This window comes from Tenebrio molitor, chromosome 7 (genome assembly GCF_963966145.1).
Source record: "Tenebrio molitor chromosome 7, icTenMoli1.1, whole genome shotgun sequence".
NCBI lineage: Eukaryota > Metazoa > Arthropoda > Insecta > Coleoptera > Tenebrionidae > Tenebrio > Tenebrio molitor.
Genome location: NC_091052.1, coordinates 12509748 through 12533881, shown reverse-complemented (window position 1 = coordinate 12533881; position 24134 = coordinate 12509748). Strand labels below are relative to the sequence as shown.

Below are 24134 nucleotides of genomic sequence, written 5' to 3'. Positions count from 1 at the left end.
ATCCGATATAATCGCCCTCTAGTGTGTAACTTAATGCCGAACCGAAAAATATTTACTTTGGACACTGTTCTCACAGAGTACACAGTTCTCGTAGTTGTAGTTCGCAGGTCTGGAAGCTTTAGTTGTCGATCAGAAGAGTTCGTTCGTTTTATTACCAAACAGTCTCTTTGTTCCAAAGCAGTTGCACAGCTAGAGACCACTTAGTGGAATCCTGGGGATTAGTTATCTAGTTCCCTCGATTACAAACGATTAAACCCGGCGATGACAACGTTTACGCCCAGACCTATTCACAAAAACAAATAGCCGTATATAAAGCTCACGTTTACGGGTTGAGCGAACGTGGCCCAACAACCCGGCCAGATTCTACCAGAATCGTCCAGCTCAACAGGCATCGAGGTCTTTGATTTTTGGCGGAGGCGCCGGGCGAGGCATGTGGGATTGGTCTGTGCGCAATCAGATTTGCATAAATCGTAACATGTAAGAGTTGATGACTGTAGTTATCGCGGAACGACGAGATAGGCATTATCCGCTGGCTGTGTTCCTCAATCAATTCGCTATCACACACCATTAACCTCACCAAATGGAACAAAATGCATACGGATCCCGTTTACAGGGTCACCGGCTTGACACTGATGTATGTCTACAGAGCACTTAGCCAGGATTTCGGCCAACACGAACAAGAGTAACTTTGTTCGCTGTGCGGCGTTTTAGTCCGAGCCTTCAGACACGCAACGACAGTAATTACCGTCGATAAAGGGACCACGCTGAAGAGATCGCAACTTGAGAGTCTTTCGCTCGGCTCGGAACAAAACTAGGTGCGAGGGGCAACAAAGTAGCAACTGTTTCGAGTGTTTATCTGAAGTCCTCGCAGAGGAGCTTGACGATTATGTAATGGGAGGGGGTTAATTGTGAGTTATGCCTCTCCGCCATCTTTCTTTCAAATGGCAGCCACTTATATTTTATGCGCGAGCTCGGACATCCCGTTTCGGCCCGGAACATCGATTTTCAATTATAACCGATACATGTCCCGTCCGGTGGCACCGAAAAACTTTTGACGTGACAGAATAAATTCCGGTGATTTATCGGAACAAACGCAAATTTGCGGTGAGCGCATTTCGTTGATTTTTTTTTCTCCACCGGGTCTGACTTATCTTCCGGTCAATCGGAGGAGCTATAACAGATTTATGGAAGTTCGTGACTCGAATGAGCTAATTCAATTTATTGTTCGACATTTCTAGCGCTGACGGATCCTGTCGGACTGCGGGATTCGTCCTGGACAATTCCCCGGATTGTTTGCCGTTATTCAAATGGCATAATCGGAGGCAGGAGGTCGCGACAGATGGGGGCGGCGTGCGAAATGACGCGCGGCGAAGGCCTTCGACCTGAAATAAAAGAGATGATTTTTGTTAATTAGCTGTCAGTTCAGATGTCATCTGTCAATGTCGGCGCTGGTGGACATAACCTGGTTTTAATTGGGGTCGCTTCAAGAATTATAAGAGATTTTCTGCTGGCATCCAAAACATTTTCTCTTGTCTCTAACGTACGCAGTTTCAAATTTCAAAATCTGACACGTTAGCTGTGAACATAACCTCAAAATTTTTGTATTCAACTGGCATCAAGAATTTAAAGAGCTAGTAAGTGTGGAAAATAAACAATATTCTGTTGTCTCTAACTCAAGAACTAATTACTCGACCCGATACGTCAGCGAAGAACATAATCTCCATGATTTTAATTTAATTTAATTTGTCTTTTCGCTTGAGGAACCGTAAGAGAAATTCTTTACCAGGAAAATACATAGACATTTTTCTATTGTCGTTAACAGAGTCCGTTTGACATTTCTAAAATGGTTTATTCCATCTGACACGTAATCGGTGAACATAACCTCAAAAAATTTAATTCTATTCGTTCCAAGAAATTTCCGTCAAATTGTTGAACGAAGCATTTTTTGTTGCCTCTAGCTTGCATTGTTTAGACTTTCAAACAGAATTATTCGACTCAACCCGCCACGTCAGCGGTAAACATAACCTCAACGATTTTAGTTTAATTTACTTCGTCTCCCGGCTTCAGGCGTTACAGGAGAATTTCTTCGGGCGTCGAGAAGAGATATTTTTTAGTTGTCGTTAGCAGAGTTCGTTTGAAAGTTCAAAAAAAAAAAATGTGACACACGCACACACGTCGCAGTTAACATAACCTCAATCATTTTTAATTTATTTTCGTCGTTTGAGAAGAGTCGCCGCCCCACCGAAACGAAAGCATTTTCTCTTTGTATCCTTTGAGTTTTTAAAATGTGGCAGTCGGTGAAACATTTTTTTGATCGTGACTGTGTCGTGATGGAGTTCGGGGGAGTCAACGGGGCCCCGAAAAATTAATCTTGGTTTCGCCATCAATTAGCTCGTCTGCACTAAAACAATATATTTTCCGAGTTCAGATAATAACTTGCGAAAGGCAATCCATCTTCCTCCTAGGGAGGCCTAATGAAAGGCACACTTGTTTGCTTTTTAATTACTATTTTTTCCAGTTTACCTAACAGAAACTGATATTAATGGGACGTATTTTGTTATAAATCTGTGCAGAACGCTCCGGTGAAAAGATAATTTATCAGCGGACCTATTAAGGCTTCAGAGAGCTCTTTACGAATATGACGACAACCTTAAATGCATTTTTTATCCGAAAGAGATTAAACAGGTTTCATTAAAACGTTATTTATCATACTAAACTTTTTTTATATTCATATGTGGCTTTTATGCGGCAAGAGATTAATTTATCTTAAACGGCGACTAGGGGACTACATTACGCTGCAATGAATAATTATTAGCGCGGTTTTATATAAAAATATGCAAATTTCGTGTTAAAAATGTATCTCGGTGAATCTCCGCAGTAGATTCGAGCCGAAATGTGGAACGGTTAAAAAATCCAATCTTAGAATGGCGCTTTTTTCTAGTAATTGTGAGCTGTTTATATTCTTCATTGATTCCAGGCTTTGCTCAGGGGGGCCATAAGTCAGCAGTCGGCGGTGATCTTAATATGCATGGCCATGGATCGGTACCTCTGCATGCTACACCCCGCCAGATATCACAAGCACTCCAGCAAAAAGGTAAGGAAGGAATTTGTCTGAATCCCGTTTTGTTAGAGTCGCTTAGACGCGAGATTAGACCCGATCCTCCCCCGTGAATACTTTAGGGAGCCGAATCGATATTAAAACCGTCGGCATGCACCCCAACTATGCCCACGTCGTGAAATCAGATATTCATTAAGAGCTCCTCTCGTTAGACGCCGTTTTTCGGCGAGTTTTAAACGAGCTGATCCTGAGCCGGTTGACCACCAGCGGATGTAACTGCGCCCGCAACAACAGCCATATCGATTCTCTTAATTAACGTCGAGCTTCGGCCACGAATCTTGCGGTTTGCACCCTCTTCCAGGAGCAATCCGGCACACTTGTAATTACAACCACCGCTCAATTTTCTTCGAGAGGGAAGTTAGAGCTGTCATAAATCCCGAGATTCACCAAATCGCGGTCGTAGCTCGATTCCACATGAGAAAAAAAAATCGAGAGTATGGAACGCGTCGAATTAGGGACTCGTGTCGATGGGAAATCGGTCATCAATCATCGGGGACAAGTCCGGGTACAGGAGCTTTTTTCGGCGCCTTCGCAACTTCGTAACCTAGATTTTGGGATCGCTGCAGCGGACAAAGTGTGATTGTGTTTACAAAGATTCGCTCACGACCGAACAGGATGAGAACAGACACCTGAACGCCATCGGGACGCATCTTTAAATCCAATTATACGCTTTTGTACGATTTTGATCACAAGAGAAGCCCGAATTAATCAAGCAGTAAGTTGCTGAATACCAAACGAAGCATGAATCCGTGTTTACTGAAACATGCCGATGCATTCCAGTTTGGAAAATCTCTTGTTAACCAGACCCGAAAAACTCACAAAACTGTCGCACAATTAACAATCACGTCCGATCGTTAATCTTGTATTTAATCTGGTCTGACCGGACAAGTATTGTTTTAAGAAAAAAAGACACACAAAGTCCCTTCTTGCCGCAGTCGCGACAAGAAACCATCCCGTCCAGTTAATTGTGTGCGAGTTATGCAACCATATATACATGACCGATGCAGTTTATGCCCTGCAGGATCTATAAATCGCAGCAGACTGCACCCATAACTGTCAAATTTGACACTTGTTATGAACGCGGAATCAAGCAGAGACACGCGTTCGAGTGATAAAAGGGCGCCGGATTAACGCTGTCGATGCGCGCCAGTGAATTTTCTGGCGTCGATTCTGACCGAACGAAAACAGATATAATCCGATTTAAATCAAAAAGCGAGCGGGCAAATCGGCCTTCGCACGTCAGCACCGAAGAAGATGGACCAACGCCCCTCGACGGTGTTCTAGTTTCGGAATTAGCCTGGCGCGAGAGGTCCGTCCAATAATTTCCACATTGGCGTTTCGCGTTCGTTACAAGGAAAGTAGCCGGAGCGTGGCGGCACATTTCACAAACTTCCTCTCGCAGATTTTTATCGAATTTATCTTTATCGGCGCGAACCTTGACTTGTCAATATCTTTCGTGGAAGTAAGAAAAGTCGAGAGAAGAATTTTATAAGGTGTGGTTTGTTTCGCGGAGTGAGAGGCCACGCCCAAAACGGTTCCACGATAGGCGGGGCCGTACATTTCACGTCACAGATTGTTGTCGGATTTATTTCTATCACTGTGGACCATGACTTGTAGAATTTTTTGTAGAAGAAATGAAAGTCGAGACAAGAATTTGATGAACATGAACATACAGTTGAAGATTTACGATGAGACACCTCGTCCGTGATAGGTGGAGCTCATCTAATGTGTTTGTTTCTTCTCTTAGATCAGTTAATAGTTTCAGCTAGAGCGAGCAATTTAAGTTGGTGGAGTTGTGAAGTTTTGGAGTCGCAAACTAACACTTAAACTTTCATTGTGATTTTAATTTTTAATTGTCCCATTCTCGCCGCACTCTCTCTCTGCGCGCAAAAAACCCAAATTAATTCAGGACGAAGTTAAAGGACTCGTGCGGCATTATGAAAGTCGCCAGATAAAGACAATTTGCAAGGGGGACGATTAATTGCTTACCAACTAAACCGCAAATCTCGATTGTTCAACTTGCATCCAGATGGTGAGTTCCGAGGGTGAATTATCGCCATTCGAGACGTTTCGCGGGTTTGATAAGAACAGGAGCGCTTATCCCCCGACCGATTTAATTATTCGGTCTGCGATAAGGAACAGATTTTTTCGCGTAACCGATCCCGTTAACACTTTTACGGTTGTGGGAATTTGCATAACTCGCATCTGCGACGTGCAAATGTCGCCGGATAAATCAGAAACAAACGGTTGATTCGTGATCAGGGGGCGGTTATCTGGACCGTTTAGGCCGTTGCCAGTCGAAATTAGGACGTTACGAGCGGATGGTGGGGAAAAAGTTCCAAGAAAAATGACACACATTCCCGTTAGAGTGGCACTGTTCAGTTCGACGGCTCCTTTTTTCGATTATGGAACGAATTCGAGAGAGGAGCTTAAGTACCTTCATACATTTTTAACAAGTTTACTGAAACACAATCGCCGTCTGAAATCGGAACAAGTCAGTATTTACATTTTTATTTTATTCGCTCTTCGGCGCACTTTTTTAATTAAATCCAAAGTTTGCAGATGGAAGAAATTACAATTTAAATTTGCCGCGCCCGTACAAATTATTTTTGTTCGTGTCGGACTGGCAAATTTATTTTCTTTTGTGCCACTTTCGAGGTATCAAAAGCGTCGTCGCGACGACAAGAAAAACACAACGAAAGCGCGCTCCCACAGAAATATTTCTAAACACACTTTTTGTTTTCAATATCTTCGTCTCTCGCTGAGCTTAAAGGATAATAATGCGGCAGTCGGCAATTTGTTCCAGTTTATGACTGCAAGTCCTGATCTTGTTCATAAATCCCTAACTTGATTTGCATGCACCGCCGCCGTTGTTGTTGTAGGCGTTAGATTTGATGACGTCACAAAAGGAATTCCATTAAACTGCGTGTTTTACGACACCACCGTATTATCCTGCCACGGTGCGCCCAAACAGTGCAAGTCTGACAGACGACAGATCAGGGCCATCTTCTTTTGGTGTTTTTATTTTTATGAGATTGGCCACGCGAGCTGTCAACATCAGTGACACATGTCACTCGACTCACCTAACTAAACGCGAGCGAAAAATTGCGTGGGGAGGCACAAAAAATCGGGGTTGAAATTTCCCTTAAATCCCGCATCAATCATGTCAATAACTCGGGAGGAAATCACTGTTCTTCGCTTTACTGTGACCGCTTTATCGTCTCCTCTACGGTTTTTATATCGCTGAAACTGATCGCCTTGTCTGAGTCGAGAAAGACGTCCAGATTTGCCATTCGGCGGTCGAATCATCAACGCCGCCCCCCCGAAAAAATGCTCCCCCAGTGCGACAAGATTTACGACTTTTAGGTACACGGCGGCTGCGAAACATCGCTGCAAGTCGTTATGTAAATGTTATATATCCTGTTTTGGTTGCAGGGTTGTGTCGCCATTATAAGCATGACGTGGATAATGTCGGTGACGCTGTTCTCCATCCTGGTGCTACCCCGCGGGGGTTACTACTTCAATCCCACGGGGATGATGGCGTGCGAGCCCTTCTACACCAGGGCCTCGATCAGGATATTGGCGGCTTGCGGTTTTTACTTCCCCACGACCATGATCCTGATGTACTGTTACGGGTCGGCCTTCCACGTCAACAAACTCCGGTTGAGGAAGTCCGGGTGCAATACCATCGCCAGTCCGGACGACTACGGCGGGGCCAGCATCGAGAAGGTAAGAAACTTGGAAACTAAAATTGTTGTTGGTAGAGCGGAGCGGCGATGCAGCAAACCCTCCGGATATTATTTTGAACTATTCGCGCGTCCAGCATTAGGACTAGCGTTAAATATGCATTTCATCCAAAGTAATTTCCGTTAAAAACGGGATTGTGTGGCTCTGTTTGGTCGATATGAATTTTTGATGGGGCCATTAATAAATTCGGAATACCGAAAGTGTAATAGTTTCGGTCGAGCGTTAACGAAAAACGTACGCACTGTATAAATAATTTACAACTCATTACTATTTATGTCGGATGCAATTTATGAGTGGCGAAACTGTGACGTTTAAATTTGATCGTGCTTTGCATTTCGCAGCGTTTTAAAAATGAAGTGGTATAATGTTTTGTCGTATCATATCTCATCCGCAGTACCAATCGGGAAAGCGTCAGGGATGAGTTATCCTTCCGAAACAATTACCCTTCCTCATGAATGATAAAATATAAATTAGATGAAATATATCTTGGAAAGGGGACGGACGATGAACAAAGCGCTCCAGCGTTTTGAAGGATATCGGAATAATCTGTCAGATTTAACAAAAACGTTTAGTCTGCCACTTGCCGATTGACTGGAGAAAGAAGCTTTTTTCCCGTCCACGTGGTAAATTGAATGATGGGATTTGGTCTGATTAACGACCGCAAAAATCCGCCAGAATGTGAAAGAAGCGAATGGAAAAGTTTTAACTTTTCGGATTTGTCCCGCGACTGCATTTAACGAGACCCGAGGAAACTGCATCGCACATTTAGCGCTAAATTGCTTCAATATAAAGGCGCCAAATGTTCTTGAACACATTGGCAGAGCATATTGGATCTGTTCCAGGACGTCCAAAACAAAAATTAAATTGTACGGAGGACCCTCCTTTATTAACTATTTATTGGTTTATCCGTGCGAGTTGCGGCCTTAAAGGAGCGACGTTCGGATCGATTTCCGGGACTCTTAATTATTGAAAGGATGATGATGTAGCGTTTTGTCCTTTCGGGATGACGGTTCCTGCAGACACATTTACTCCGTCATTAAACTTCCTCGGCGAGCTCGTTACGTTTTTGCGCGGAATCTCGACGGTCTCTCTCATCTATTCTGGAGGGTTTGGCTCGACAAAAAAACATAGGAATTTACTAAATAGTTAATTTGGGAGAGGAAAAAGTGGGAGACAAAGGGAGTAATATCGAGGTGGAGACGGTACCATGCCAGACTGTTTGCCGGATGTAGAAATCGACGCTGATTATTCAAAAGACTGGGAAAGAACGTTTAATTCGGATTTTTACGTCGGAGAGTTTCATTTATTGAAATTGCGATTTGAAGGGTAACGAATGCTGGAATTGCTGAATTCATAGACCACAGTCGGTCAGATTTTAAAGTTGATAAAAATAAAATTGAAATAATGTTACGGTAACTGTTTTTCTCCGTCACGAAACATATTGTAACGTTTTCTGTAACCGTGACTTCGATAACTCTCTTTTTCTGCTTCTTCTTTTACTTTTCCTTCTTTGATCCTCGCTCGTCTTTCTAGATCGGATGATATCACCTCCGCTCGCGACACAGGCGGGAATGTGGAAGCGGTCCAGACGGGCGCGATTATTCTTTGTGCCTTATAATTATTTCCATTTTCTATTTACGTCAACGTTTCTGCAACGTACATTTTAATAACAAATGAGCAAGTTCAACGACGAAATTTTAATTCGGAACGTTTTTCTAAACTCTAATCGATCAATTATTTTTTATTTTCTACTCGTATATCGCTTCTTTTCGATTTTACAAGTTTGTTCTTGATTAATTGGTTTCACTCGTTTTGCTGATCGATGGATTTTTCTCTTGTTTCAGTTTTTATTTTTCTAGTTACATTCCAATTTTTCTTCGTATTTGCTTTATAAATTATCTCCTGGATTATCCGATTTTATATCATCTTTCAGCTGCAAGTTTTTTATCCTTTTTTGTCTTTGAATGTTGATAAAAGTAGGTATACTTAGCACTTAACACTATATTCTTTTTTTTAAATTCCAACACCAAATAGATATTTTGTTGGATTCTTCTCTTTTTTCATTCCATCTTAATCTCTATATTTTTTCCTTTTCAAAATATTTCCCATTTTCTTTCTAATGTCTTCTTTTTCTTTACAATTTCCTTGTGAATTTAATAATTTTAAATTTTTGCTTTTGGATTTTATTAGATAGTTGTTTTAGTTTATTATTTTAACCATAAATTTTTATTTTATTATTTTTCTTTGATTCTAAAACAAAATCTTTTTATCAAATTATTCTTCTCTTTCTATTTTTTTCCTAATTATTGTGTACCTCAAATTTTCAATCTCCCAATTTCTTTTTGTAATTAATTGAAAACAAAATTTTTTTCAGTCCTTTTTTTCTAGTTCCTTTTTATTTTAATAGCTATAAGAATAATAAAAATAATGATAATGTTTATTTCTGCAAAGTATTTGTACACATGCTAAAAAGAACAGATACATATTAAAGAATACATTATGCCAACACATCTATACAGGGTGTTATTGAAAGTTGTACAGATATTTTAACCACGAGCTACTGGCTTCATGTAGAACTCGGAAAAAATATCTAAAAAATTCTATGTCAAAAAATAAAATGACATTTATTTTTTGAGCTACAATTTTTTTTAATTGTTTTTAGTCTTCTACGTTGTCAAACAAACTCGTAGGTAAAATTTCGGCACATTATAAAAAAATATGCTCGAATTATTTTCTGTTTCCGTCCTGTATATCATGTTTTATAATAAGTAATATGTATGTATAAATAAGAAAAATTCTCTGTTTTGGAAATACTCATTCGACATGTCAAATTAATTCCCGTCGTCCCTCGTTACTCATTTTTTCTCCACCTCTCTTTCTGTATTATCCCGTATAGGATTACTTCACCTGCAAATTTTCCTTCGTTTGTTTTTTTAATTTTCACAAGATTACGACATCTTAAAATATCAAATTCCTCTTACGTTCGCTAAGAAAACTTCTCTCTAATTGTGCCCAGCCTGAAGCCTCAGCATCTCACAGAAACATTTCCGATATCATTCAGTTGTCGTCGTCTAGTTCGATAACACAGCTTTTCAGTGTCTCGAGGCACAATAAACAGAAAACAAAGCCGAACCGAACACGTAACAGAAAAATCCTGGTATTTTTTATCGCGATTTCAACAACGCAAAAGTTGCATTGAACATTTTTGTTCGCCAGCTTTTCACTCCAAATAGAATTTGTCCTTTTAAGTTAAGTAAGTTCGCGAAGTTGTAATTTTTTTTTTGTCATTTTGCTACGAAATTAATATTTAGTTGGGCACTTGCGTCTGCTTAAATTTTCTCGTCTTCCGGATTCCTTTGAAATGTGAACATCGCTGTGACAAAAAACAATGTTGTTATGCATCACGAGCGTACAGCATCGTTTTATTTTTCACTTTTGGCGGCATTAAAAATGTTGTACATTTTACTCGACATTTTATTAAAATTTTCGGTCTCGGAGCGCGTGCAGCTTCAGTCGCACGGAAAATATGCTCGAATTATTTTCTGCTTCCGTCCTGTCCGTCTGTCCGATTCGAAATTTTCGCTGTGCACCTTCCAATTCGTTTTTACAAGAAATAACTCGACGATGAAAGCTCATGTCGCGCCTCCAATAAAGCGCAATCCATTCGAATTTCCAACAACGATCATTCCAAAAATATATTCTTTTGCAGAATATCACGAAGAGGTCGCGAATTAAATAATTTCCACTGCGAGGAATCGAATGATTTTCGAAGTACGGTCACGCAGATTCACGAAGGTTTGTTGCACTAATGGGGAAAACGATGGATCCAATTAGGCGAAGTGAGCTTCCTGTTTGAGGACGAAATCATGCAAAAATATTAAGCTTTGCACGAGTCGAGTTATGAAAGAACGAAATTTAATTTAAACGCGAGTCAAACGTGATCTCTTTTAAATTCCGCTTTATTAATTTCGACGGGGATTTTTTAGGGACGCATTTCCGGTTAGTCGATCCGGGAGGCCGCACTTTCCGGGTCCGAGCGCGGGTCCGACCGCAGGAGTCGAAGGTCCTTTGAGCGTCTTCGCCTGCTCTAATCTCGTTTGGGTCGTTTTGCAAAACAGCAAGCGCCGTAAATTGGTAGAAGAATTCGTCACGAACGACTAATTCGAAAGAAGAGTCACGGGACAATAGTTCTGATGTAAATGTGACAACCTGCAACAGGTGGATATTTAAATCAAGTTGTGGGAATAATTGTGCACCGTTTAAATCTAATTCCTTGAATTAACGAGACGGTTTTAATTTTTAACCGGAACGGAACGAGGATCCATTAAAATTCATCAGCATCCAATTACACCTGCACATGTAGCGCCGTCGATCCGGCGACTCCGGGAGATCGGGGGATTCTCGTTCCGGAGGTCTTGATAGCGGTCCAGAGAAAAAATAGCGTCTCATTTGTATTTCTTTCGGCTTTATCGTCGGTCCGAATTTTCAACATTAAATTTAGAAAGAGGAGCTCTCGCGGAATCGTCTCGTGCAAACAAACCGACTGCATGATTTATTCATAAACGTATTACAGGACATTACCGTCGCGGCTCTTTCGCAAACTCGGGAATTTCGTGCACGCAATAACGCCCCCAGATTACGAATAGCGTAATTTCGGGAACGGATGGAGATATAAATTCGACATTTATATCAATCTGCACGTTATGGACGATAGTAGGAAGTATGTCACTTATAGGGCAAATCATTATTTTAGCTTAACCAAATAAGACTTTATATTTAACAACAGCATCCTGTCGTCGAAATGTTAACAACTCAAATATTTTTTCTAATTCCTTTGCTTCGAGAGATAAGTTTGCAAGGTGAAAATCTACTATGCACATGCACGGAATGTAGAGTTTTGCTCTAAAATATAAATAGTTTTATGAACGAACACAATGCATGTTTATCATTAACATCGCTGAAATTACAAATAAAATATTCGTTGAAATCACGCAACTTTGCCATTTTGTCGCAATTCAGAGAAACAAAGAGACGGAGACCGTACGCACTGACAACGTAAAACTGCGCAGACTCTAGAAGAGTCCATTGGCGTAACAACACTTTTCAAATAGGAATTCCAAGCCTCTGTACAAATTATACATTTTTTTCTCTCGTGTGTCGTGTATGCGAATTTCGACCGTTTCGACGGATCTTACATCGTTGCAGTCTCCCATAAAAGTGCAGAATTGTTCCCAGACGTTAGAATCCTTTCTTATGGGAGAAATTTATCATCGCTTGTCTTGTCTTGCTCTTGTTTCTGTGACATTTCTTAACTTTAAGATGATGGTTGTTGCAAGTATTACACTCCAGACGATCTTGACGAAAAAAAAAAAACAATAAAAATAAGTGAGCAAATAAAATATGTTACTGATGTTAAAAGATTTTATTATAACATAAATATGACCGCCATAAATCTCGTAAAGTTTTTACACAACTTCGTCTTAGGGCCCGATTTCAAGTCATGGTGGCAAATAGGTGGTGCAACGCAAATGTGTTGCTATCTTTGTCCTACACATTAACTACCAATATGCGTCATCATTCTCTTTGGCGCCGTTACCGTGACAACAAGTGCGACCGTTGCAAATCAACTTGAAATCGGCCTCTAAGGTTCTACCAGCTTTTGTTGTTAAGTAATATTAAATATGTAGTTTTTTTTTTAAGTTTAAATAAAAAAGCAATGAACCTAATTCATTATCTACGTAACAATTTTAGTTAGCTGCATTTATATGTATAAAAAAAAAGTACATTTTGTCCGCACGTATTTTTTACATTTACACATAGATTTTAAAATTGATCTACTTTTTATCGCCCTGTAGGTATTTGAACATAAAATAACCCGTTTTATTAGTCTATTTAGTTAATCCAGATTTTATCAGATCAGATATGATGCCCAAGAAACGTAGGTATTTTTGCTAAAAAAACAATTTGTCCTATACGTTTTTACGATAATTAAAAATAGGGGTTTTTGGTAAAAATATCAATTTGTCCCCAAGTAACATACGTACTTACTACTGATTATTTATTCGCATCGTACATTTCGGATCACTGTGTAGCGTAATGGGTGCACCGGTCCGGGCCCGGAGTTTCCAGACGAGAATCACCCTCCAGGCCGGAATGTATTTTTTATTTCAGTTTCGCAACTAAAAGGACAAGTTTAATTTGCCTCGACTCGTTGTGCATCCACCCTCGATTCATTTTCTTGTGAGCAAGCCCAAATTGTGAGATAAATCCTGGAGGACCTCCTGGAGTTTAATATGGTTTGAAAACTTCATTAGGAAGGTTGGGTGGGACAGAGGCACGGACGGGATCCGAAAGTGCTACTGTGGCGAGGCCAAAGTCACGACTAAATATTTTCCTATCGAAATGAGAGTTGTTTTTTTTTATTGTAGTTTAATAAAACCATTACCTATCGCATAAAAAGAAAATTCTTTTGTTTGGAACGGGACGGTCGGAATCAAAGCGTTTCGAAGGAAAAACAAAGAGGCCGAATCCGGCAACGGGGTTGACCTTTCTTTCTAAGGTTTCCGGCGATTCCGAAGCTCGCCGCCGACCAAAATACAATCCCCAATGATGCCATAAAGGCGACGCTATTGCGACGTTGTCGGATTAACAAAGAGACTGAAATGGCGATGATGGCGGTATTAGCACGTACCAATTCAATTGCAAAAAATCCAAGGATTAGTTTCACGATGGCAATAAATACACAAACAGTGAGAAGATTTTATCTTTCTTGTTCGTTATTAAAAAAAAATATTAATAGAAAGGTAGACCGCACAGTCCGCGACGCCCTCAGCATAACAAATGTAAGAAACATCATTTTTGGCAATAAATAGTAAAAAACACTTTTTGTCGTAGGTATAATTTTTTTCCGGATATGAAGTTTTCGGCGTTACAATCTTATAAACAATTAATAGTAGTTTATTTAACGAGTTCGTGTGTAAATTGGGCTCTTTATGCCACTTGTGGTACTTTAAAATGCGAGTGAAACGAGCCATAAAGAGCCCAATTTACACACAAACGAGTTGAATACAACGTTTTTGTTCGACGAGCACCTTAAAGGCTCCAAATCGCTTAAAATCTTTAAAATTAGCTTGACGTTTCGTTTTGACAAGTTGTGACATTTATCAAAATCCGTTCACACAGGAGAATATTCTCAATTCTGACAGTGACGAACAAAAAAATGTATTAAAACGACAAATAAAGGAAAAGATACAGTCGCGGACAGAAAAAAGTAGGACAAATCTTATTAAGAAATCTAGCTAAAATTGAGTTGAGTAAACCGGGCTTACTATGATAAATAAATAAATATTGTAATAGTAACCATGGAAAGAGTAAACCGACTTACATTAGCGAAAAAACATTGTTCTACTTTTTTCTGTTCGCGACTGTACATTTCTAAATTATCATTTACCGTTACGTTTATAAGAACAAATATAAGCAACAAAGGAAAACAGAGACAATTCTGAATATAATTTCACTGAATGGAATGAAAACAATTATTTAAAATTCAATTGTTGTTTTTCATTGTAGGTACTGTAAATTTTAGAATTGGAAAATGTAGAGAAAATTATGTAACAATAGGCAAACAAAAAATATTTTAAAAACTCTTGTGTTCTTCGTGCCAAAAAAAAATATATTTCAAATTATTGTGGGTTCGATTTGTGCTATTTTAATTCAAAATTGCAAAAAATGGCCTATAATATACGTAGGTACTTTTTTCTACTTATACAGGGTCATTAACCCACACAAATTTTGGATGTGCCGCCAGCCTCATAACGTTGGACAAACTAGTAGACAAATTTCCACTACCTCCGGTAGCGCCACTTATCGGCTCTGTCATCGACGATACTAATCTCACTCATGTTATGAGGCTTGCGGCATATTCAAGTACGTTACCAACGCCTACTGCGATGGGACAATCATTTATAATGACCCTGTATTATAATACACTATTACAACAGAGTTCTGTGAACCTGTCGTATATTTTTTGTACTCTCGTAACTAATTCAACCAAGCTTTTATTACCGTGTCTTGGGTACGATGCCGGGTAGTGAGCTCTCGCCTTTATCTCGTAAATGTGTAGTTTACTGGTGGAGCACGTGGAGAACGCGTCGACTTACCCCTAACGAGCGCCCTAATCTCGAAGCACCACTTATCGGCGTCGCCGCCGCAAGTCCATCTCCCACCGCCGCGCCGTCCCCATCGTCACTTCCATCTCGCCACCGATCGCGCCCCGATAAAACCATTTTATAGAACAAAACCGTTCGGAATGCAACCCTAAACGGCCGAATTGATTCGGTATTTCGGGTTTGCGGATTTGCATTTTGTTATATCAGCGGCCATAAACGAGCATCGACCGCGCCGGTAATGGCGCGGTTAAGATTTCATTTTATTTCTTCTTTGGCAAATATCTATTACACGTGAAGCCGTAAAATCTGAATATTTTATTGCGCCTCGATGTGTCGTAAATCGCTTTCTTGCTGCGCGCCCAGACTGTCCCGGATTCATATCGGCGCTGTTGTTTATGACCGGAGCGATTTATATTTTTTTTGTGCGTTCGATTATCACATTCGCACCTGTTTCGGGACAGAGATAAAATCGCACTGCCATACTGAATTAGCCGCACAGGAACGCTATCGTATTCCGCCTCCATTATTCATGTCCCACCAGGTCATCAATTTTCCCGTTGCTGTTGTAAAATATTAAAGCCCGGTCGAGTCTTTTCATGTGTCATAATGGACGATTCTTGCGCCTCATTAAATCTCCACAAAAATTTTCGACCCTGATTGCGAGATTTTTTACAAAAGGGCGAACACACCGACGAATTAAAAAAAGAACATTTCGTCTAATCTCCAACAACATATTTGCACAACACCATTTATGCGCCCTGTTGTTTAATTGAAACGAAACGCCTTTCCAGGTGATTCGTTTTTGATACACGAAAAGTGAAAAAACGAATAAATCGAAAATGTTCGAGAGGCGGTGTGAGGTTGAGCGGCGTTTTGTTGAAACGGCGAACGAAACGAGTTCGTAGTGATTTTTTGTGGCGCAACAATTTTTGTCGGAACAGAAGTCGCTCAGCGTCTATTTTCAGTTTGTTGCTCTCGGGATTTGTTTAATAAAAAGCTCGCTCGTCGTATTTACATTTTATTTGCCGTTCTGCGAAGTCTCTACGAATAGGAAATCAAAAATGCGAAAGTTTCCCTATAAATAATTTCTCTCGAGCTTTGTAAAATTTACGAGAGAAGAGCATATTTTTATTAGAGCGACTCTGGATGGCAATAACGTCGGATTAGCGTTGTTACTGACAGAGTGCAGCAGCTTGACGACCAAGTGAACTTTACAAATGCAATTTGTGCTGCGAAAACCGTTATTGCAGTGGAAATATTTATGGACATAACATTGTCTGGTAAAGCTCTTCCCGAATGGGTCGCTGTTCATATATCTGGCGGGACCGTCGTCCTCTCGGCGGTAAAAAACCCCACTGTTGTTGTGAATTTATGTGTACCACTTAATATACAGCGTGGCCAAGTTTGAACGTATGCTCGACGAGATGATATTTCATTTTCAGCGGTGCCATCCGTTTTTGTCCCGGCAAAGTCACAGCTTGTCTGCGCCGGATTTGAATAAATAGAAGCGGGATCGGTACCGAGAGGGTGGAAAGCTTTCCGAGGGTGAAGGGACGATAACGACTTATTTGATTCTGTCCGTGAAGAGGACACTTTTTATTAGATCTTTGACGGGGTCACCGTTGCAAAAAAAAATATCCCGGGAAACGGTCGGCATCGAATGCCTCCGACCCCAAGGATATGACATTAATGACGCGCCACGAAATAAATATTCACTTCGGGGGAGAGTTTTTGGAAGTTTCGTCGCCCCGCGGCCGCATAAATTAACATGATATTGTTATCCTGACCCCTCGCGATCATTTCCACTGGATAAATTGGTTGAGAGAGTGACTCTGCCGGACAGAATTTTTCAAAAGGTCCTAATTAAATTCCTGACGGCTCGTAAAAAAATCCAAACTAATTGGTGGAATTCCGAGCGCAGCGATCGAACTATTTTGACGTCTATCACGCGACAATTAACACGAAGAACTCGATCATATTTCACGGGTGTGATTTGGTAAAAACGATCGTTCGCGTGAACGAGAGAAATTTGCGGCTTGTTGCGGATTTAATTAAATTCATTAGAGCCGTTGCGGAGTAATAATTGACCCGTCAGGATTTAACAATCCTTATTAATAATCTTGAGTTGTCGTGGAACGGGGCAACTCAACACCGAGGGTGGGTTAAAATTTAACGATCGTCACGGACAGTGGAGATGCTGTTTGAATTATTTAGGTAAAAACGTGTAGGGTTACGGTTTTCATTATTGGGGTGGGTGAAAATTCGTCAATTATTTAGAGAGGGTGGAGTGGCGATATGGGTGCGAACGAAAGGGACGTTTCTTAAGAAGTTTCACTCCAGTAGGAGTGACGTGATGGTTTCGAAGGAGTCGTCGAGGCTCTTCGCCTTCTCAAATGGTAGTCGCCACCTGTGGCTCCTCCACTTTCTCGAGTAAAAATTATTATTATTGCGTAGAGCTGCACAAAATCCAAAAAGACTTGATTCATCGTTACGTGGCTTTTATTTGGATTATTTATTTGCCATTTTTATAACTTTCCATCTTCGGTAAAACCTGCAAATGTCATCAGACGTGGTTCCACTAACTCTTGGCCTTCTTGCTCAGAAGCTAGAACGAGAGAACTTCGTAAAAACCTTTCACTATTACTATTATTGTTTGCTGAAGACTGACCCTTTCTTGAACATTGTTCACTGTCGAGTTGATATATTTTTCTTGTGCGAAGTTTGTTCTGATTTCTGGAGAGAACTATACTTCGTTCACTTAAGCAATGCAGTAATCACGTGCACGCTACGCAACCTGAAGCCTCTCGTTGTGACTCGTGTAAGAAATAGCCTTCAGTGGCGTAACGTGGTGTATTCAGAAATTCGCAATTAATTAAATTTGAGGAGAACGACTTTGATAGATACTTATTAAATTATTTTGTTGTTATCTTTGTTTGATTAATTGTGAAACTTGTCCGTGGTCGCTTTTCAACAGGAATAATTCTATAGAAAGTAAATCAACTAAATACATTATCGCGATTAACTGCACGATACTCGTACTGAAAGTTTCGCTGAAATAGCATCTTTGTTCGCGATCTCTCTCTTATGTGATTGAATTTCTGTTCAGTCTTGTCTAATACCAAACAAACAGGCCAATATCACTGTTTTTATTACTGTATATAGCTTGTTCATATGTGTCGGTTAAACAACAAATATCCCAATAATCCCACGTAGTAAATGAAGATGATACAAGTTGGCACAACTGAAACGACAGATTGCGAAGATTGACTCATAAATCCTAAAAAAAAATATATATATACTTTATAATGCAGTAAAAGGAAAGAAATTAAAATTTGCCTTGATGCGATGTATGGAAGAATTAAAAAAATTAACCTAACTTTTCATTTTCCCCCAGATAAAATTTAATAGCGTTGTCACGTGTATTGTCGATGTAAAAGCGGTGTTGGTGTATCTTTGATTTGTGAACAGGGTATAGCTTGAGTGAACGATGTATATAGAGTTTTCGGTGCTTTTTAGGCGTTTACGTTGTTTTCGACTGTGCAAAATGTTTTTTTTTTTTGGTAATTAAAAAATTGAAGAGTTTTTTCATAACTTTTCTGAACAAAGTGTCGACATTTCGGTTCGATGCGTTAAACTAAAACAGGTGACGTAAAATATTTAATTTTTTACATTTTCAATGTTCACACTTTGCAAACGCTGCGTTGCAACAGAATTTCAGTTTGAGAATAAGAAAATCTTTTTTGTGATCGTTAAAACCTGAAACAACGTATTTGCATTTTTTGTTTATTTCATCTCTGGGACTACATAAAAAGGTAAACATAATAAATGTCTGAAAAAGAAGCGGTCTCAAAAATAAAAAGTAATGTAAATTGACGACTCCGTAATCAACAATTCTTTGAAGTTATCCTTGATTTACCTTGGCTTCTTCATCAACGTGACGAAGAGGATAATTTTCTTCTTCAAATTAGCTGAATTTGATGTGTTCAAAATTACACATTTTGCCATGTTTATCCTTGCACAGGATTCCCAACCACCTAAGGAACGTCTCAAAGATTAATTTTCAAGGTTCGGTATTTTGTTTGAGTTTACTTTCTGCCGTAAATCTGGAAACAACCGAAATATTTTAATAATCCTCTTTATTAACAAATATTTAGAAGACGTCGTCGTCGTCGTTATTAAATATTTAATCCCCCCTTCATCACCATTTGTCTTTTTATCATGAATCCTTAATTATTAAACAATTTTTCGGCGTTTATAACGGCCTCCAGCATCTTGAAGCACCAGACGAAGAGGGCTATAATCGCCACCATCCGAGTTAATGAGCCGCCAGGATTTACGTCCCCGTGTTGATGGACCCGATGATGCCGTCCCCATCAAACGAAACATCAAACTTTGCGCATTTCCATGTCGGCGGCGATAAACCGTCGACGACTGAATCATATTAATTTTAAATCGTCGATACTTAACGCGAGCGCCGCGTAATTTATCACCGGCATGACGTTTCCCGGCGCAAAAATGTAATTTATATTCGGGCGCATTTCGACAAACGTGTTTTTATACGCTCCCTCGTTTCGCATAGATGCAGTGACATGTCGACGACGTACCCGGAAAAAATTGATGCATTTCGGGGTGTCACTCGTCGAGCCATCGATACCGATTATCGTCACCGCAAAGGAAGCGAGAAAAAAAAAGGGAGAAATCCCGGAATGGAAGCGCGACGTTCCGGATTGTCAAAGTTATAATTAGTTTATCCCGGTTGGTTATTCGACGAAGATGAGTTTTGTTGCTTCCTGTTGAAGTGGAAAATGAGCGAGCGCAGATAAAAAGTCGTAGGAGTGTGAGGCAGCAGCCCGATCGCCAGATTTGGTCCAATTGAAATTATGTAGTCCCACGATTCGCCGGTGCGGAAGGCGGTAACGAGGACCACTTTGAAGGAACAGTTGCCGGATTTGAGCCCGTCCTTCAGATGTACGATTTTTTTATTCGATTCGAGTTGATAATCTACCGCCGCCCGGCGGCGATCCTGTCGGGTACGTCTATCTTGTGACATTTTCAGGTGCACCTCGAGGTGACAGCTTCCACCATCTCCTGCGCGATTACGTCCTAGGTATGACATCTTCGCACCACCCAGACGTTTCGCTCTGATAATTCCGATTTCTTCAGTCACCCCGTCGATCTCCTTTAATCCCCGAGCGGCACGACGAGAGCGAGACAGTGTGGCAATTTTTTTACGATTATGTTTATTACGTGTTATGGCCTGGATAATTTACGAGGGAACAGTTAGTGTTTGACGGACGATTTGTTATTTTGAGTAGCAGGAAGAGCGGTGAATTATGCAGACAGTTTAGGGCGATAACTGACGCTTTGTAGCTTTCGCTGACCTTCGTTGTTTTAGTTGGGTGGATCATGTTAGTTCGACCGGACCGAAATAGTTGAGAATAATTAATGCGACGTGATGGACGATCATGTTTGAATATTTGGTGATACGGACAAGACGAGAAGACGACCGAACACCGAGGGGACGGGACAACGGGAGGGTTTTTTTTTGACGGCGTAATGGCGCCGCAACAGTACTTCATGCATAACCAAGTGCGGAGTTGACGTTCTTGTTCGTGGTCCTCATTTATTAACAAATTGAGAGGAGTTTGCGAAGGGAAGGGGAGATTGACCGACGGCAGGCGTGACGAAATGAGAACGCCGAATCGGTCAAGGACGGCATGCCGTACCAGTTATTCAAGCGAGATGAAACAAATGCAATTCAAAGTTTTGAATGACACCACAAAAATCTTCAAAATGAGTGTTTTTTTTGGAAATTTGTGTTGGGTATGCAACCAACAAAACAGACCAACTGTAAGAGCCGGTGACGTTGGTACGGCCTGCCGGTGGCCATTGTTTATGAACACGAATAACTTTCTATTTTAATAAAGCGATTGAAAGCGGAAGTAAAACATGGTAGGAGATCGGTTGCCAGCTATGAAAAACGACAGCAAAAAAGGAAAAATGTCAAAAACATCATTCGTTGCACACTATTTAATGAAATTTTCATAAGCTTGATTGTACCTATCGGTTCTTTGGAATTGTCCGGCAACACACGCAATATATGTATGCAGCTTCTTCAATGAAATGCATTTTAAACTAAATTATGACCAAGTATTCAAGGACAATGATATTTGATAAATGTCATAAAATAATGTTTTTGTATTGTTACTAAAGTCACGTTAACAACAAGTCAGCTTACACTAATTTTTTTTTTTTTTCGTATCCCACCTCCACCCGGCGGCACGGCAATTTTGCCGGAGTACATACACTATTACGGATATTACTATCAAGTAATAGTGCAGTGCTTATCAACATAATTACCAGCGTCTTGCCTCCGCATTTTGACTTTGTTGTGTACTATGTTCTGTGTCAATGTTAAGGAACTTCCTCACGATGTGACATGAGTATAATAATATACCTTTTTGAATTTCAACTACCAATGTGTTATCTAAATCCAGAATTTTTAAGTTTTTAAAAAGAGATTGTGGTACTATTCCCGTTGCTGAAATTACAAGTGGTAAAATCGAAATTTTTTCTAAACACCATAATTATATTATAATATATATTATATTATATTATAATCACTGAATAATTGTACCTATGTATTTTATTAAATGTCGATGGGAGAATGAATTACACGCTGCGAAAGCTCTTTCACGTGCTTGGAGTTTTTAAATAACCTCGGCTACGCTTGCGCTTCGCCTCGGCCATTTAAAAACACCTCACACATAAAAGTAAACTTTCGCAGCTTGTAATGTAAATATGTATGTAACTATTTTTTTTCTCCTTATCTTACCCAGCAAATATCGAGTAACGTGTGTTGTTTATGAACCAGGTGTGGTACGGCTAGCTGTACTAGCCACTTTTTTTTAATTCTCGATAGCAATTTGCCACCTGGGAAAAAAACAATACGTACATGATAAAGCAAACAGTTAAAAATTAAGATTAAGAGAACAGTTGAATGAAAACGGATGAAATACAAACTGTCATAGTGACAAATTAATTTTTCATCTGTTTATACAGGGTGTTTTTGAAAGTTGTGCAGAAATTTTAACCACGAGATACTGGCTTCATGTAGAACTCGGAAAAAATATACATTTATTTTTTGAGCTTCAGTTTTTTTAATTGCTTTTAGTTTTCTACGTTGTCCTACAACCTCGTAGGTAAAATTTCGGCACATTTTAAAAATACACCCTTGTATATCATGTTTTGTAAAATGTACGCCAATGCGAAGTAACCTGTAGGAAATATACTTTAAAACAATAAAACCGCATTGGTGTACGTTTTATAAAATAAGATATACAAGGTGTAGTTTTAAAATGTGCCGAAATTTTACCTACGAGGTTGTGGAACAACGTAGAAAACGAAAAGCAATTAAAAAAAATTGTAGCTCAAAAAATAAATGTTATTTTATTTTTTGACATAGAATTTTTTAAATATTTTTTCCGAGTTCTACATGAAGCTCGTGGTTAAAATTTCTGCACAACCTTCAAAATCACCCTGTATTTTTAAATTTCTCTCTAGTAATAGCAAAAGAGCTTCGAATTTATGGATTAATTTACGAAACAACGAAATGAGTGTCACATTTAACTAGTGTTAGTTTTTACTGTCAGATTTGTATGTATGCACTATTCAAGATGTGCAGAAAGTTTGAGTAAATTAATGTTTAATAATTCAGAGCTCGAATGGTATTCGATTAGATGATTTTGTACAAACATACAAGTACAAATGAGAGTGTATTTAATTATATACGTGTTGCTATGGTTGTTTGAACGCAATTGTCATGTTATCACAAGAACGATTGGTTTCGAAATGTTATCGCTGAAAAATCATGTAAATCCCTCAAATAACAAATTTTAATTGGTAGGTTTGTACACATTTGTATTAGTAATCAGTAATTTAATTACGCAATGAATATAGATTCCTCGTTAACTGCCAACTGAGTAGATGAACATGAAACAATTTTTTTCTTCAGAACAGAAAAATTCTCCAAAGTGACATTTTCTTGGTCAAAACTGCTTTTTCAAGCTTTCTCCGTCGAAAGATTGTCCCACTTTTGAAAGCAAACCCTGACTGTCATTTTTCTGCCACCGTGTTCATCTCAACAAACCGAAGTTAATTCAAATTCACCTTCACAGAGATAACGAACCAGTCGCACGAACTGATTTCCATACAGAATCGCAACACTCGGAAATTATTTATTTCTTTGAAGCTGTTACACAATCAAGAAATAATTTAAATCATCGGGCGTTCATTAAGTCGGCTAGAAATTGCTCTCGCAGTTTCCGCGATCCTCAAACAAAAATATTTCAAACGTAAAATATTTTTACTCCAAATAACGTGCATACTGAATTTTTTTCGTCACTTGTTCCTGCAAACCGAGCCTACTATCCTCGAGATTGATTTATTTTAAGTCTGATATCCTTCAACATAAATTCCTAGGAAACTTTCTAGTCATTAATTATCAACAGCAAAGTTCTTTTCTTTCATTTTTAATTATTCCCGTGTCGACCAACAACTTGTCGTTTCTCGAAACATTTCACTCGATAATTCGGTCCAATTAGCGCAGAACCGAACTGGAACTTAACTGTGCAATTGTGACAGCAAATCACCACCACTGTTAGATCCCCATCGACAATAATCCTTAGTTATGCCGAGTGTGGATTTGCCTCATCGCAATTACCCTCAGATGGTTACACATGGGTTCATAATGACGTCGTAAATTACGTCCGTAATTTGTCAAAGCGTGACCGTACCCACCGTCATTTTTTTCAATTTAAACACCGCCACCAAATAAAGAACAATAGAGTGACGGCACAGCGTGAGGGACCTGCGAATTTTTAACGACTTATTTTTAATAAAAGGACAGCTTTATCAGGAAAATTTGCATTTTATTAAAAACTTAGCGAAACTTGCATCTATTCTAATTTCGGGTGAAGTTTTTTCGTCGATTTGCAATTCAAAAAATTATATTATACTCGGAACGACATCGCTTCACTTTAATGTCGATATTTTCTGTTTTTCCAAATAACTCCGAACGTAAACGTTTTACGGGAGCGTAA

At 39.5% G+C, this 24134-nt stretch overlaps 1 protein-coding gene across 3 annotated transcripts in view; it reads left to right on the top strand.

Moving 5' to 3' along the window:
- LOC138136061 (trace amine-associated receptor 1) overlaps positions 1 to 24134 on the top strand; it is a 59251-nt gene that overhangs the window by 31405 nt on the left and 3712 nt on the right. For all 3 annotated transcript variants that reach the window (XM_069055141.1, XM_069055139.1, XM_069055140.1), the window contains exons 4-5: positions 2978 to 3094; positions 6554 to 6847. In XM_069055141.1, coding sequence (XP_068911242.1) covers positions 2978 to 3094; positions 6554 to 6847 — 411 coding nt within the window. The remainder of the gene's footprint in view (positions 1 to 2977; positions 3095 to 6553; positions 6848 to 24134) is intronic.